Source organism: Equus quagga, chromosome 4 (assembly GCF_021613505.1).
Source record: "Equus quagga isolate Etosha38 chromosome 4, UCLA_HA_Equagga_1.0, whole genome shotgun sequence".
In the NCBI taxonomy this organism is placed as follows: Eukaryota; Metazoa; Chordata; class Mammalia; order Perissodactyla; family Equidae; genus Equus; species Equus quagga.
In genome coordinates, this window is record NC_060270.1 from 16,339,358 (window position 1) to 16,354,847 (window position 15,490).

Below are 15,490 nucleotides of genomic sequence, written 5' to 3' on the forward strand. Positions count from 1 at the left end.
TTTATGCTATCCTTTAACCACTTCAAAATAAATTAAAAACTGGAAAGACAGAAATTCAGCCAAGCTGCATGAGACTCCAATAACTAATGCAAAGCTGACTTGTGTTATGTAATTTCAAAATGGATGTTTCCTTGTGTCTAACTGGCCTTTTGAGGTCCATATTTGGTTGTTCAATTTAGTCATGGTGGAAGTGCCGTTATTCAGATCACGGGGACAAAAGAATAATTAGAAAGCAGCGACACAACTTCTTTTTTTGAATTAATGTTATGAAAGAGAATGTGGTTTGTGTCATTAATCAGTCTTTTGAGGCCAAATGGTTGGTCCCATCGTTTTAAAATACATTCTAGTTTTGAAAATACGGACGTTGGCTGAGTCAAAATGGTGGCAAGTTACTTTTGGCTACTTGAGAAGACCAAATGGAAACAGCTTGCTCTGAATGCAAAAAAGCCAGAACCCAGGGGAGGAGCATGCTCCAGGCACGGCGAAGACACCATCACCTTACTGGTGTACTCACAATCAGATGACCCGGTGTGAGCGTGAGAGTTTGTCAGTGAATGTGTTGAGTGGATGAGGGCTGGGTCTGGAGACAAAACAGCTTCAAAGTTCAGGCAGGGAAGGCCCGGCTTGGCGCTGGATCCACCCGGCTGAGTAATCTCATTCTCCTCAGATGCCTTCTGGTTTTCAGCTGTCTTGGGTTTCTTCCTGAAAATAAACAAAGGGCCCTTTGAAGGAACTGACTGCATATTTGGGAAAAGGCATTTTTAGAATCTGTTAAAGATAACTTGATTTTTTTTTTTTTCTGAGGGGGGATGGGAGGGAGTCCAGTATGTCCCTTGTTTTAAAACAAGCTGATTCTTGTTTTTTCCCTCCAGTAATGGCCTAACTGGGAACACATGAAAGCATATGGGCCAAGCAAACAGCACCACATTTGGACTCTGCTGGCTGCATAAAAAGACCCTGTCCCAGAACTTTAGACAGCTTGAGCTACGTATGGCTGACATTATCCAAGAAAGCATCCTTTTTTTTCCCCCTTAAGAGTTTTAACATGGTCTGGAAAAATACTAGTGGAGGTTTACCGTTCTAGCATTTGTCAGGAAGCTTAGAGACAGGACCCGTGGAGTAATGGGAGGAGCACTGGACTGGGAGTCAGGAGACTTGAGCTATGGTACTAGCTGTGCCTCTAACTTGCTGTGTGGCCTTGGGCACCTCACTTCACCTCTCTGGGCTTCAGTTTCCTCATCTGTAAAATAAAGGGCTTGCATTAGAAGGCCTTAAAGGTTCCTTCCAGCTTTAAGTTTCTATTCATGGAACACATCATGGAACATTCAACTTTCTTGCTGTTATTAGATTTCATTTTAGATCAACACATAATTTCAAATCACAATCTAAATTTTCAGGCTGTACCGACGAGAGGGGGTAGTGACGGAAGTTTTTGTTAAAGTAGCAAATGAAAAGTACAAAGAAGAGCTTCGATTCCAGTAGGGAGAGGGGAGGTGTCACACAGAGATCCTCTATTCCAACTCTTTACTCATCCAAAGCTTAAGATTCCCTTTAGTTTTTGCTTTAGTGCACGATCCTGGAGTACAGGAGTATGATTGCGTGTCTAGGATGTGAGGAAGAGATGGGTAAAGAGAATTAGAAGGCAATTGTTGCCAATTGTTATTTGGGGTCAGGAATGGGAAGCCAAAGAGCTGAGCTATTGGTCAGCTCCAGTCTCCTCTCCCTAGGACAATGCAACTGATAGAAATGGATAAATATTTAGTTTATACTGCATGGACTGGAGGCCCCGGCCAAACTGGATTATTAGTCACACCTTGAACATTCTCCCCAAACTCCTTGGCTCTGTGCCTTTTTCTATCACTGTGTGTCTGGTGACCAGAGAAAGTATTTTATTTTATTTTTTGGTAGAAGATTATGTGTGGTACAGAATTTGTTGTGAGTAGATTTGTTTCCGTGTTTTCCTTGCTTCTACAAGCATGGCAATGGACTTGTTATACAGAGTATTTTGTGTTGAAATTTGCTATACTGGGTAGTTAAATCTGCCCTCGCAGAATATGGTGTTATGATTAGCATGCTGTGCTTCTGGTCCAACAGGTTGTGAAATCAAATCTGCTTTTTCAGAGGGCAGGAGGCAGAGATGGCATCGAAAGACGAAAATAGAGGAGAAGCTTTCGGACATATTTTTTGGTATGGAGGAAGCCAATATAAGAGAAGCAACAAATTACAATGCTTTCCCAACTGTTTGTTGAGTCCATGACTACGGAACTAACCCCTAAATTTTGAGTGTCTATGTGGACCTGGATCCAAGGAGCTGGTTTCTGGTTGTCAGTTTAAGAAAGTATCCAAGATCGAAGTCTCTAAAGCCCAGCTCCTTTTTCTACAAAAACCAATGTCTCCTCTAAGGTCCCTATTTCTATCACTGTTGTCTGTCACCAGGTTCGTCATCAGATGGGAAACCTCAAGGTCATACACATTCCCTGCCATAAATCCAGTTCGTCAAGTCCTGACACTCCTGCTTCCGTCGTGTTGTTCATATCAATATTTCCTTTCCCTTTCCACTACTATCCCCTTAACGCTTCCTATTTAGACTGTTGTTGGCTTTCTAGTTCTCTATCCTCCCTGACTCCTCTAGTCCTACTTCTTTGTATCCACCAAATCTGAGATGATCACAGGAGCCCGACGCTCAAGCTGAGTTCTGTATCTGCTCTAGCCTAGCTAGAGCATATTGGCCACACTGGACTCTCAGATTTCTTGAGTATTCCCAGAACATCCCGGGGAGTCTACAGCCTTAGCTCTACATCGTTGCTCAGGTTATTTCCCTTGCTTTGAATGCCCGTTTTTTCAACTCTAACTGTTGAAATCATACTTATCTTTTATATTTACTAAATGTTGTCTCCATCCTGTAACTGCCTTGATTCCTCTCTACCAGAGAGAACTTCTCTCTTGCTCTCTCTCTCTCTGAAATTCTCCTCCCTCCCACCTTTCTCTGAAATCTCCAAATACTTTTTACTTCTCTTATTTTACTCACTAAAGTTTGTTTCAGTAATGGTTGTTTATGTGCTTATCCATTCCATGAGACTGTAAACTCTCTGAGGGTAAGGAAATGTACTAGTTATTTTTTAATTCCCTGTGTTCGTTTTCCCTTCCTCCTTCCCCCTACCATTCATTTATTCATGTATTCATTTCACCAATACTTATTATGTCCTAGGATGGGTCAGCATGGGTTTAGGGCACAAAACAAGCCTGGTTTCTACCCTACCAGTCTTGCCATCTAGTGCATAGCGTTAAGCTGGGTGGCTTAGACAAAGCTCTCATTCAATATATGTTTGTTGATGGAATGGAATAGAGCTCAAATTAAAGTATGTTTTGAGAATAGTCGTAGTCTGAATCCCAATTAAATTTCCTGCTCTTTATGCAGCAATGAAATCTACCTTGACTGGATGCTTTTCCTCTGAATCCATGAAGGGCATTGGATAAGAATAGGGCCATTTTGCTCATGAAAGCTAGACTACTTCTTCCTGAGTCATTTAAATATCAGGATGAAACGTGAATGACAGATATCACTTAGAAAAAATATTTCTCTCGGATGCTCACAGACAAGGCCTAGGCTAGCTCTAGCTGCGAACCTCAGGAAATTAAGGAAGCCCTCTTTCAAACACGAGCATGGTCAAACGACCAACGTTACTCTTTTATATTTAATGTTGCGAAAATTGTCTTGTTCTTTATATAAATGCCCTTGCTTCCTTCCCTAGATTTGATCTTGCTTCCTACCTGACATCTTGCACCACACCCTCCTGTTTGTCGTCTTGAGGATCACCTTTGGAGAACATTCGTAGCACAGAAGCATTGGAATCACCTCTATGAACAGAAAATACTGAAAACTCAACCTTCTGGTTCACACCCTCATTTGCCTAATATCATTTTACTTGTCCTTATACCACTGGCCTGTTTCCCAATTGCACAGATAACAAAGAGCCGCTCACTGTCCTTAGAAGCAATTCCCGTCTTACGCTTATAGTTCTCTTCGACTCCTTTTCCCGGAGCTGAGAAATACTAAAACCGACCAGTCTGTGCAGTCTGTAGACATGCACAGGTGCTGTTATTTTGACCACACTTTCGTAGTCCATAGTTTATTAAGGAGGAAAGAGCAAGTCGTGTAGTAATTAATCGAAAATACCTTCTTCAGTTGTGTAAAAAGAGCTATATAAACATGGCACATCTGAGGGCGGCTGGCCAAGCCTCTGTGGCCATGCCTTTCTCCCTGGAGCCTTTAGAGGGCAGCAGCACACCGGCCGAGGCCACGCAGCATTTCAGAGAGGCAAACTCCCAACCAGACCAGAACCTTCCTCCTGGTCACCATGCCAAAGGTTGGTTTGCCAAGCGCTGGCTGGTCAGCCTCTTTCTTTTCAGTTCTTGTTCTCTCTCTCTCTTTCTCTCTCTGTTTCTCCCTCTCTCCCTCCCTCCCTCAATGTTAAAATTATACACTCTGATGAAGTCGCCCCTCAACCGGAAAATGAAAGCTCCAACGAAAAAGTTAGACAAGCCAACAACAACAAAGAAAGAAACCGGGAGAAAGGGGCAAGGGGGCTGGTGAGGGGGAAGGATTTCAGAAGGAGAAAAGGGCAGATGTTTTGTAAATATATGCAAAGCAAAACTGGGTGTACCCTGAACACTTCCACAGAGAAACAGACCAATCATTGTGCACTTCCTCCCGCGACATTGGTGGAGTTCCGCATTCAAAAAACAAAACAAAACTGTGGCCGTAGGCACCTGCCTTTCAACGGTCAGTTCTGACATTCTGACTGAATATCTCCCGATTGTCCAAAGAGAACAAAAACATTTTCATCTCCCCACTGCAAACATTTCTGTGAAGAGAAAAAGGCTGCTTCAAGAACCAGGAAGGCGTTTTAAGGTGACTGGCGGCTCAGTTAGCCTGCAGGACCTACTGGCTTTTAACTCTCATTGTGCTGGCCCTGGCAACAAGTTTTGGGCTGAAACATAGCAGTGAGTAAGGTTGTGGATGATGTTGGCACTTTCCTTAGTAGACCATATTGCATGTGGAAAGAAAGATGCATTAAAACATATTGATGAGATGGTAGGTAATAAGCATGTTAAATGCATGGAAATTAACCAGTGGCATTTGATGTATATATTTCACACTTCTTCGCACATATTGCACACATACAGTGATGGCAATGCTTTCTGCAACATATGGAAAATAAATATTTTATCTGTGTAAGCTCTTATCAGGCTCCAGGGGCTGTTGAGACGAGAGTGCTCTCTTCTATTTCCCTCTCCCAATTTTCTCTCTTCGCTGGGCTCCCACCCTCTCCTGCACATTAACATGCCTTTCACTTACTCGCCTGGTTGGATAGGAAAGAATTAGTCAGAACCTCCTTTTGATAAATAATTACTTAGTCATTGGATCATGATAATTTAGAACAATGATGTCCCTCCCCCTGGATCTTTTTGGAGTGACAACCATTTTCTTACTCTCCTTCCCAATAATACACAGAAAAGGTTTAGTAGAGTGTTTGGGGAGGGGGACAAAGAAGAGGTGGTAGCAAACTACCCCACTGGGGGTTGGTGGTAGAACTGAGCTCCACCATCTGGAAGCTGTGTGCCCTAGGCAGATTACTCTATTTCTCTGGGCCTCAGTTTCCTTGTCTGTAAAATGGAAATAATACCCACCCTCTAGCGCTGATGTGAAGATCAAATGAGATAATTCATGTCAAGTGATCGGCACAGTGATGGCACATGGTCAGTGCCCAACGCTGGGAGCTCTCTTCACAGAGAGCATCAGTTATGTGGTTTTTTTCATTTCAGCTATAAGGAGGCACTTTCTTTATTTAGTAATCTTTTTAATATCTAGATTTGAGCAGGGGCAAATGGATTATAATTGCAGCAAAGGCAGAAAGAGTGCTAGGATAAGCAATCCCTTCTTCTATGCTTTGATCTTACCATATGACCCTCTTGACACCTTCTTTCTGTTTGCGTGTTTGTCAGTGCTGCTCCTCTGCCAAGAGCTCCTCTCCAAGCTGAGGTCAAGCCAGCCACACTTGGCCTATAGAAGCCCATCATGCCTGAACACTACGGTCTCTTCACTGAAACCAACCTTCGACACTCTGGCTGATCACGTCTTCTTACAACATCTCCTTTCACTACTCGGTCTAATGTTTCAGATCCATTTATGATGCTTTTGTGATTAAAACATTTTATTCTCTCAATTTTTTTTTAACCTTCTGGGCAAGGCTGATTTATAATGTTTTTCAGTGTATTTCTCCCTCACTGTATCAGTCAGATCCTGGCAAGAAACAGATGGCACTCTCAAAGGTTTGACCTGAAGAGAGTTTAGTGAAGGGACTCTAGACTGGAGGGACAGAAAAGGTTAAGGGACCCTCGGGAGATGGTGTGGCAGCAGGGACTAGCAGTAGTGGAAAGCTCTTAATCTCAGCTTTAAACGGTTAAACTCAAGGAGCAAGGAAATGAGTGGTGTTCTCTAAGTCCAGTCAGAACTGGAGTTGGGGGTGGGGGGTGGGCTGGACTAATAAATGCTGTGGCCCTACTCCCCTTTCACTCTCCTGTCTCTAGCTGATGTCTCCTTTTGGCCAAATCCAAAGGGAAGCCAGAGAAGAAGAGAGCCTGAGTAATGCAGTCCAGAGAGATCAGCCTTCTGGGCCACCAATCAGGGCAGAGGATGGTTCTGGGGTTTTGTGGCTGTGTCGGGGGTGGAGGGAGACGAATCACATACCTGCTCTTTCCCTGCCCCCTCCCTTCACCCCTTCCCTCTCTACTTTACTTTCTGGAAGGAAAGACACAGCAAAAGAAAATGAAATCAGTCCTGCCTTAGTGTCCATGTTCCTATTTTGTCTATTTGTCCTTTACAGGGGAAGAACACTGAATGTCAGCTCCATAAGACAGGGATTTTTGTTAAGTTTGCTGCCATTACTCTAGTGCCTAGAACAGTACCAGGCACATAGTAAATTTTAGTTGATTGAGTAAATCTGCTCACCCCTGCTGGGCCAGACACTGTGTGTACATCATCTCTTTTAATGATCACAACCATCCAGGTCAGTAGGCAGGGCAGCTGAGCACGGCTGTCCAGGTGGGGTGGGAGTGGGAGATCTTAAGATCTAGCACTGGCTCCCTCCCCACCCCACCCACCCCTAAACCTTCAGAGACTTGGTGCAGGGCACTGTCAACCCACAGAAAGGGACACATTTTTGTAACCAGTCTACATTTTTCTACTTTATTCACCTTATTGGTTTTTGCACTTATCAAGTCACTGTAAGTTTTATGATTATTTCTGTTTTATATATGAGGGAGCTGAGTCTCTGAAAAGCAGACTGCAAGGATTAGAACCCAGTCTGTCCACTCTCTCGGACCTGTGAAATGTGAGAGCAGGCACTGGCATCCTGCACAGGTGATACTCCAATGGCAGGAACAGACATTCACTGGGGGCTTCCCTGTGATTGTCAGGAAGCCTGAGGTCCTGATTTCTGGGTCTGGATCTAGGTTGTCTGCAGCACAGAAGGTAGGAGTGCTCAAGATTCTTTTCTCTCCCAAAGGATACAGGACCTTTGAAACCTGTCTGCATCTTAGTGGAGCTGTGCTACTTGCACCAGCACAGTTAGTCTGTGATGGAGAAAAACTCAGAGCACTACTCAGATGTGGGAATTTCCAAGGCACGCCTAGCACTTGAACTTAAGGATGGATGAAGGTGTTTATACAAGTAGGTTCCTTGCATGGACATGAGATGAAGAAACTTGAGTTTTGACCTTCTGTCACGTCTAGTCCCCAATCACTTGAACTTGTCAGTACTGCAGAACACTCTGATGCTCCCCATCTCCCATCTGGCCAGGCAGGCGCACCTATCACCTGCACATCCACTGCTATCAAATACAATGCAGGTGACTGAAAGCATTAAAGGTAAAAAGTAACACAAACAAAACAAAACAAAAGCTCTGGCTGCATCCCTTTGGGTTTGATTTATGCCAGAATAGCCAAAGACAGAAAAGACGAATGTGAAAGTCCTACCTGAAGCCTAAGAGGGATGCTAGTCTTCCAGGTTTAGCGTTTTCCAGTAACAGAGATGTCTGTGAAACACCATCCCGCTACCTGCCTCACACCGTATGGGAAAACGTGTGAATACAACAGCTAGAATGAGCTTTTGTTTTACAATGTGTAATTAAGTTATTTTGCATGCACAGTCTCTAAGTAATTCAAATGTCTGGCAGTTCTATATAAAATATATAAAAATATATAAAATATATATATAAAAAATATATATCCATCTGTTGCTTTTAGCAATCATTAATGAATAGTTGATACCAATCTAGTTGATATCAATAGTTGATATCATCAGTGTTTTCCTGCAAGCATCATCTCCTACTCCAACTTACTTCTGCACCTTGCCTTGCAAGGGTTGTACTTCTCCTACATAAATGCCTGACATGGAGGGAACTAACCAGGTACATGGAGCCATGCATCCAGAGGGCAGAGCTGAGCTGGATACAATGGCTTAGAGATGTGTCTGAAGGAGCCCAGAGCTCCTAGGGGAGGACCTTGGCCCCCTAGAGTAGCAGAGAGGCAGCAGCGTGGGCACAGAGCTGCAGCTGACAGCAGGCAGACACAGCCGAGGAAAGCTGGCTCACATTTGACCAGGGTGGCATGAAATGAGGAGCAGCAGGGAGATTCGACAGAGGGGCTCAGAAGGGTGGTGAGAGGCAAACAGGGCTGGAGCTGCCACTGCTTCAGGTAGAGGCACAGATGACCAAGCAGAATAGCACCAGCGCCTGCAAGGTGTGCTCAGATCCAGCTTCGCACAGCCAACTGGCGAGGAGGGCAGGATGCTGCACGGGGTGGGCGCTGCAGGCTGGAAGCTGAGAACCACCGTGGGCGCCTCAGGACTGAGTCTCGTTACCTCGCTGCATCCACGAGATGAAGCCATCTAAAATTTCATCTGCTTTTACAATTGTGTTTTTTTTTTTTTTTTAATTAAATAAAGCGAACTAAGAGGCCTTTCACTGGAGGCATAATGTACTCACAGTAGTTTCCAAATAAATGGTGTCACTCTTCAGGTAAGTCACTCCAAGGCTTGGGCCTAGTGCAGATGTTCATTGGGGCAGGGAACAGAGAGCGGCTGCATCTGGATCAGACAACAAACAAACAAAAATAAGGCTGTAAAATGAATCAGTGATGGTGATCATTCGTTTTGATGGAGACGGAACTGTGGGGCTTGGTTGAGAGGCTGCTCCTGCACCTTTGCACCAGAGACCAGCAGGTCAGGGACAGGAGAATAGGCTCCATTTTCAGCGTGGCTACCTGTCTGCTCGTGGGGTCTGACGTCATCGACCCCACCCTGTCAGTGCACATGGAGTTGACTTTGTGGTTCTGAGCTGGAAGCAGAGGTGGAGGCTGAGGGTGGGGGAAGAGGGGCAGTGTCCTTCCACCTTGTCACAGCTGATTCTCTTTTTTCTTTTTGAGGAAGATTAGCCCTGAGCTAACATCCTCCTCCAATCCTCCTCTTTTTTCTGAGGAAGACTGGCACTGAGCTAACATCTGTGCCCATCTTCTTCTACTTTATATGTGGGACGCCTGCCACAGCATAGCTTGACAAGCGGTGTGTAGGTCCACACCCGGGTTCCGAAATGGTGAACCCCAGGCCACCAAAGTGGAACATGTGAACCTAACCACTGTGCCACCAGGCCGGCCCCACAGCTGACTCTTCTTCCAGGGTTCTTGACTCCACTGCAGTCTCTCTCTTCAGTGATCAGTTCTTATCTATTTTCAAATGCCCACTGACCTGGCCACATTTCTGAGCTCTTGCCTTCTCTCCACCCTTCACTACAAAGTCTCCATTTCCTTCATATCCTCGAGCCCCGAGGAGTTTAGCCTTAGGGCTACAGAGCTACTGTCTGTCTCAGACCTCAGACCTCGAGGTGTTTTCCCAGGCCTTGCCCCTTTGGCCACATTGGGCCCCAAGGAGCTCTTATTCCTGAAACTCTGCTCGCTTCTCATGGTGACTCTGTGGGATCTTGACTTTCTGCCTACCTCTCAGCTCTCTTTTCTGCCTCCTTCACTGGCTTGTCTTCTTTCTCCTGTTCCCTAAATGTAGATATTCCTCAAGATTTCCTCCTCAGCCTTTGCCTACACCCACCCTCCCTGACCTCAACAATCACTTCTCCGTAAAGAACACCCACATTGCTATCTTTAGTTGTTGCTTGTCTACTGAGCTCCAGACTCACATTCTAAATAACTGATGGCTATTGGTTCATTAATTCATTTGCTTATTTGTTCATTCATGTGTTTACCTAGCATCTCTTAGGCACCTGGAAAAGGTGAATAAGATGGGGCCTCTAACTTTGAGAAGCTCACATCTCCATCAGATAATGCACACGCACTTCTAGTTCAGAAAGTTTAAAACAGAATTATTGCCTTTCCCTCAAAATAGGTTCCTTCCTCAGCATTCCCATTTCCTGCCATTAACACCACCTTCCTCCAGCTACTTGGGCCTACAAGTGAGGAGTCATCTTTAAGTCTTTCTTTTCTTCTGTTTCTCTTCTCCAATCAGTTGCTAAGTCCTGTGGTTTTTACTCAGGCTGCGTTTCCTGAATCAACACCTGCTTTCTATCCCAACACCTATTTATCCCTTTATCATCTGTTGCCAGGACTTCTGTGAAAGCCTCCTCACTGGCTTCCCTTCCTCCAATTCTCTTTACCTCTAGCCTGTTCTTTACACCAATGATGCACTGATTTTTCTCAAGTGCCATTCCAAACATATCACTCCTTGGCTCGTTGTTTACTGGGTTAAAGTCAAACTTCTCAGTTTGGCATTTGAGGCTCCTTTACTGTAGCCCCACTCTAATGTCCTACTCTGATGTGTATAGTCCATTCTACACTGCAGTAAAGGCCCACTCTTTCCCACCACCTGCCTGTGTTTCCTCCCTTTTCCCAATGTCTACATATAGCTTCCTTACGGGCCATCCCAATGCCACCTCATTTCTGAAGCGTTTCCCAAAGGGAAAGAGCCCTTCTCGAATCCTTGAGCACTACTCCCTCTGCACATTCTACGGACTCTGTGTGTAATTTGTCTCCTGCTCTATACGCTCCTGGAAGGCAGAGACAATTTTTACTTTGTGTACCCTCTAGTGTGCAATGCCTCGCACACAGGTCTGCGATCAGCTGATGTCTGCTGAACTGAATTTAAAAGGAATAAAGATTCTTGCTTAGAGTCATGGAAACTGAGCCTGAATTGGAAAGACCTTAAGCTCATCTACTCCAACCCCCTCATTTTTCGGATGAGGAGATTAAGGGAAGTGACTTGCTCAAGGCCACATCCTTGTTAATGGCTGAGCAGTGGTAACTGATAGAAAAGGTCACAAATCCCTAGATAGCTCTCAGCGCTGCTGGGCACCAGCAGGCCCAGCAGACTCATCAGTAGTGACCAGACCAGAGAGAGTGAGGGCATGGGTACATGGCCTGCAAGGATATACTGGGTTTCAAAAAATAAGGAACTTTGTTTCACTTCTTCATTTAATGAACCAACCTAATAAATATCTTTTTATAGTTAAATGATGGTTAAAAAATGAGCGTGGATTCAAAGAACAAGGAAGCAAGGCTTTCTAAGGTTGCCCGCAGAAACAATTATGACAATGTTGCAAATACCAGTGGGGTGATAAACTCAGGGCGAAAACCAGAATGAAGGAGTTTCTCACGCTTTGGAAAAACAGTGGGTTCAGCTGAGGTTCCTGGTAAGAACACGCTGCAGTAATTCTATGGCTAAATTCATGACCTCACAGAAACATAGGCTATTGGCAACCTTGCTATCATGCCACATCAACATTCCTTTTTCCACTCAGCTTTGCCCATCATTTATCCTCCAACTTTGTTTAAATTTTTACTTATTTTTTTCCTTGTATCACTAATTTACCTGTAGAAATGCATAGATGACTGCTCTCAAGTCTGTTCTAATTTTCTTCCCTTGTTCTCCTCTTGTGGTAGAAGAAACATTAATTGTTTAATCTTCTCTCTATTCTCATCCTCAAACAGCATCATTTTCTCTCACCCAAAGATGAAAAGCCCAACAAAACGTGTCGTGGGGATAATAGAGTTTACCTAGGTGAGAAAAACAGACTTTTCCAGGGAATCTCAGTAGCTTTTACTTAGACAGAAAAGTTCAGCTCTTAAATGTTAGTCTACAGTCCTGCTAGACTTTATCTGCCTCTTCCAGGTGAGAGCTTTACTCATTGTTACTCACCAGAGGAAAGGCTTGGTACTATTAATCATAGTCTTTTTGGCCAGTATGGTGGAGCCATGCTATGCACTGAGACATCCATCAAATAGCAACACTCCAGTAGCCACATAAACAGCAAATTGGGCTCAAAAGCTCTTCACAGTTCTTACTAAACCATCACATGTCTGGACAGGCTATCACTTCACCAGACAGAGCTTCCTTCTCTTTCTCCCCCTGGCAACCACATTACAATGATAAAGAAATCACTAATCGATATGTCTACAACATTGCCACGAAAAATCATCTGGAAGCATACAAATCCATTGCGTAACTACATAATTTTAACAATGCCTAACATTTCATTTAAATTGTGCATTTTATAATTAAATGGAGACATACTCTTCCCATCCTTTAATCAAACTCCTCTTTCACAGCCCCATGTCCTGCTGCTACAATATTCCTTTCATTTTTTCGGCCAATTTTCACCTATCCTCTTCTTCTTATTTCCCCTCTTGCCTTAGCACACACCTGAGGGTCTGTTAATCAGAACTACTGTGGGGTGTGTCATGTTTTATTGCTTAAAGGGTGGTTACACTCTCAAAAGGACTCAGTGAAAATGGCTTCATGAGGTTTCAGATTTATTCTTTTTCAATGACTTCCATATCCAATGTACTCAGCTTTTAAATCAAGAGATAATTTTGCAAGGCTGCTGGGGCCACATATTCTTCCCAGAATCTGGAAATCCAGCTGTTCTCCCTGCCTCTTACATCATCACAGTAATAAAGAATCTGCTCTTGGAACCCAGCTGGCAAGGCTCTTGATAGTGTCAGAGGCAGAGGCGACAGTGGGTCATTTCCATTCCAGTCTCTTTTATTGTTGACGTCTCTGCAGTTATCTTGGAAGCTTTTAGAGAGCAGCGCTGTTATGTAACACATTGCCACATATCACTGTAAGGAACTTTCTGCAGAGGTCTCATTTCAGTATGGCCCTTCCCATTCTTTGGAAGTCACACCAAATCATTCTAAAATGACACACAGGGACTTCATGACTAAAGCTTACAAAAAAAGATAATAGTAATAAAGATAGCTACCATTCACTAGATGTCTAAATTTTGTTAAGGACTACACAAGGAATTTTTATATGTAAATACATTTTCCTTTAGTCTTCATTTAAACCTACAACAACGCCATGTTGTAGGTGTTAGTATACCCATTTTACAGATGAGGAAAAGCGAGACTCAGAGAGCTCAAATAACCACTCCAAGATTAGAAAATTGTGGATAATGAGGCCAGAATTCAAACCCAGATTTCTCTAAATCTAAATCTGTGCTTTTTTGGATATACAACTGCTCCAACACAGCATGGACGCGTTTCCAGTTCCCACTGTGTTCTCAGCACAAGAAAGATGTTTCTGCTATTTCCATGATGGTTCAGAGCCACTGAAAGAACCGGGAGCACAGACCTCAGATGAAGAAACTCTTTCAGAAATTACCAATATGTATAGATCCTTTCTATTTGAAGAGGAGAACGAACATCTTATAATGGTCTCTCAAACTCTAGTGAACAAACGAATCACCCAGGATTTCTGATTCAGCATATCTGGGATGGAGTCTGTGTTTCTGCATTTCTAACAAGCTCCCGGGTGATGCTGATGTCACTGGTCTGAGTACCACAGGTTGACGCGCACCTTCCCACCGAGGGTTGTTTTTGAAGGAGCAGTTCAAGCTGGATAACTTGGCTAACAGCTCACAGGGCACGACTGGCTTTTGATTCTGGGCCAGTTTGTCAGGTCGTCAGGCATTAGACAGAATTCAAGGAGTTTCTGGCATAGAGCATAGTATGAAAAAAAGAAGTTTCTAGATCCCCCAGGGTTTTCCTCCTCCCCACTGGAAATTAAAATGATAATGTCTCTAACATGTAAAGTTCCTATTTTTTACATTATTGTTATTTTTAACAATAATTATCTGGTAATAATTCAAATAACACCTTTCCTCTGAGAAATTCAATGAGCCTTACTAACCTTAATTGTCTAACAGCAATTCCCAGGTGTAGAGAAAGCTGTCTCAAAGATCACAGTAAATTTAAAATTGTTCCACTTCCCTCCTTTCTTTGCCCCAAATGTAGCGATGAATTCGTAGTGAGGGGTTACTAATCGGCAAAGACCCACCGTCTCGTATTTTCAGGAACAGGAAATTTTGTAAAGCAAGGGTAAATCCAAGAAATAATCATTGGAGTGGTGGTAGTGGGGGCACATAATAATGGTGAGAGAAGAAAGGAGGGAGAGTTAAAGCAGTAAGAGTAAGAAAAGAGAAAGTAAAATCATAGAACTAGCTAGATGACCTTGGATGAGTCATTTAACCTCTAGGTGGCTCAGCTTTTCCATCTGTAAGGAAAGGAGTGGATTTTATGATTTTTAAGGTCCTTTAAAACTCTAAGCATCCCCTGAGAAGAAAGATGTGGGAATTAAGTAGCTCATCAACCTGTTAAGCCATTAAACCTACTAAAAAAATCTATTTGACTTTTAACTTTTTAACTAATTACCTGAAACGAATTCCCAAGCCGACATCACTAATGCCACCTCTCTGGTAACTGGTGAGAAGACCGTTTAATGAATACGGCAGCAAAGGCAGCATGGCCAAACTAATAAGGAGCCCCGGCTCCAGCTTTCTGACGCTAGAAGAAATGTTTTACTTTAAAAATTTTTAGCTCCTTAATTAACCACTAGTTAATACCCATGTCCAGAAGAAATACCTCTGATGGCTTGAAGACCCCTGGGATGGCCCTGCCAATAGAAGGTTCCACTGTTTGTCACATTAAATCTATGTTAATTTTCTCCATAGAGACCTCTTGATTCCTCTTTGACAATTGACAAACTCTGTTAATAAGAGTTGCACCTCCCAGGAGCCTCAGCACGATCAGGTACAGTTGATTCTTGTTTTTAAAATAGGAGATCTTTGGGATCAGATTAGATACATAGATATATATATATATATCTCAATACATAGCTACAGATGCACATATACATATGATGATGATTTTTCTGGTTTCAATGAATCCCTGGTGATGGGAAACCTTTCTCTAGGTTGTTTGACAATGGAATCTTCCTGTCCAGAAAGCCTGCCCCAGGGCCTGGTTATAAGGTCATTTTAAATTCTGTAACGAGGATTCCACGATTTATGGTGCAGCATGTTATTTGGTGTTATATCAGAGTTAGCTATATTTTGTCCCTTGCAGTGAGTATGTTTTCTGGAGGAAT

The 15,490-nt window shown here is 43.4% G+C and overlaps 1 protein-coding gene across 29 annotated transcripts in view; it reads right to left on the reverse strand.

Annotated features, from left to right (window-relative positions):
- The window catches only part of ZBTB20 (zinc finger and BTB domain containing 20), a 770,585-nt gene that overhangs the window by 64,321 nt on the left and 690,774 nt on the right, over positions 1–15,490 (reverse strand). For 27 of the 29 annotated variants that reach the window (XM_046659181.1, XM_046659174.1, XM_046659197.1 and 24 more), the window contains 3 exons: positions 9,048–9,148; positions 1,077–1,240; positions 515–702 (listed from right to left, as the gene is read on the reverse strand). In XM_046659181.1, coding sequence (XP_046515137.1) covers positions 515–702; positions 1,077–1,087 — 199 coding nt within the window. In that variant the 5' untranslated portion in view covers positions 1,088–1,240; positions 9,048–9,148. Of the gene's footprint in view, positions 1–514; positions 703–1,076; positions 1,241–8,037; positions 8,119–9,047; positions 9,149–15,490 lie in introns of all 29 variants that reach the window. The other 2 variants (XM_046659178.1, XM_046659204.1) reach the window with 2 other exon arrangements.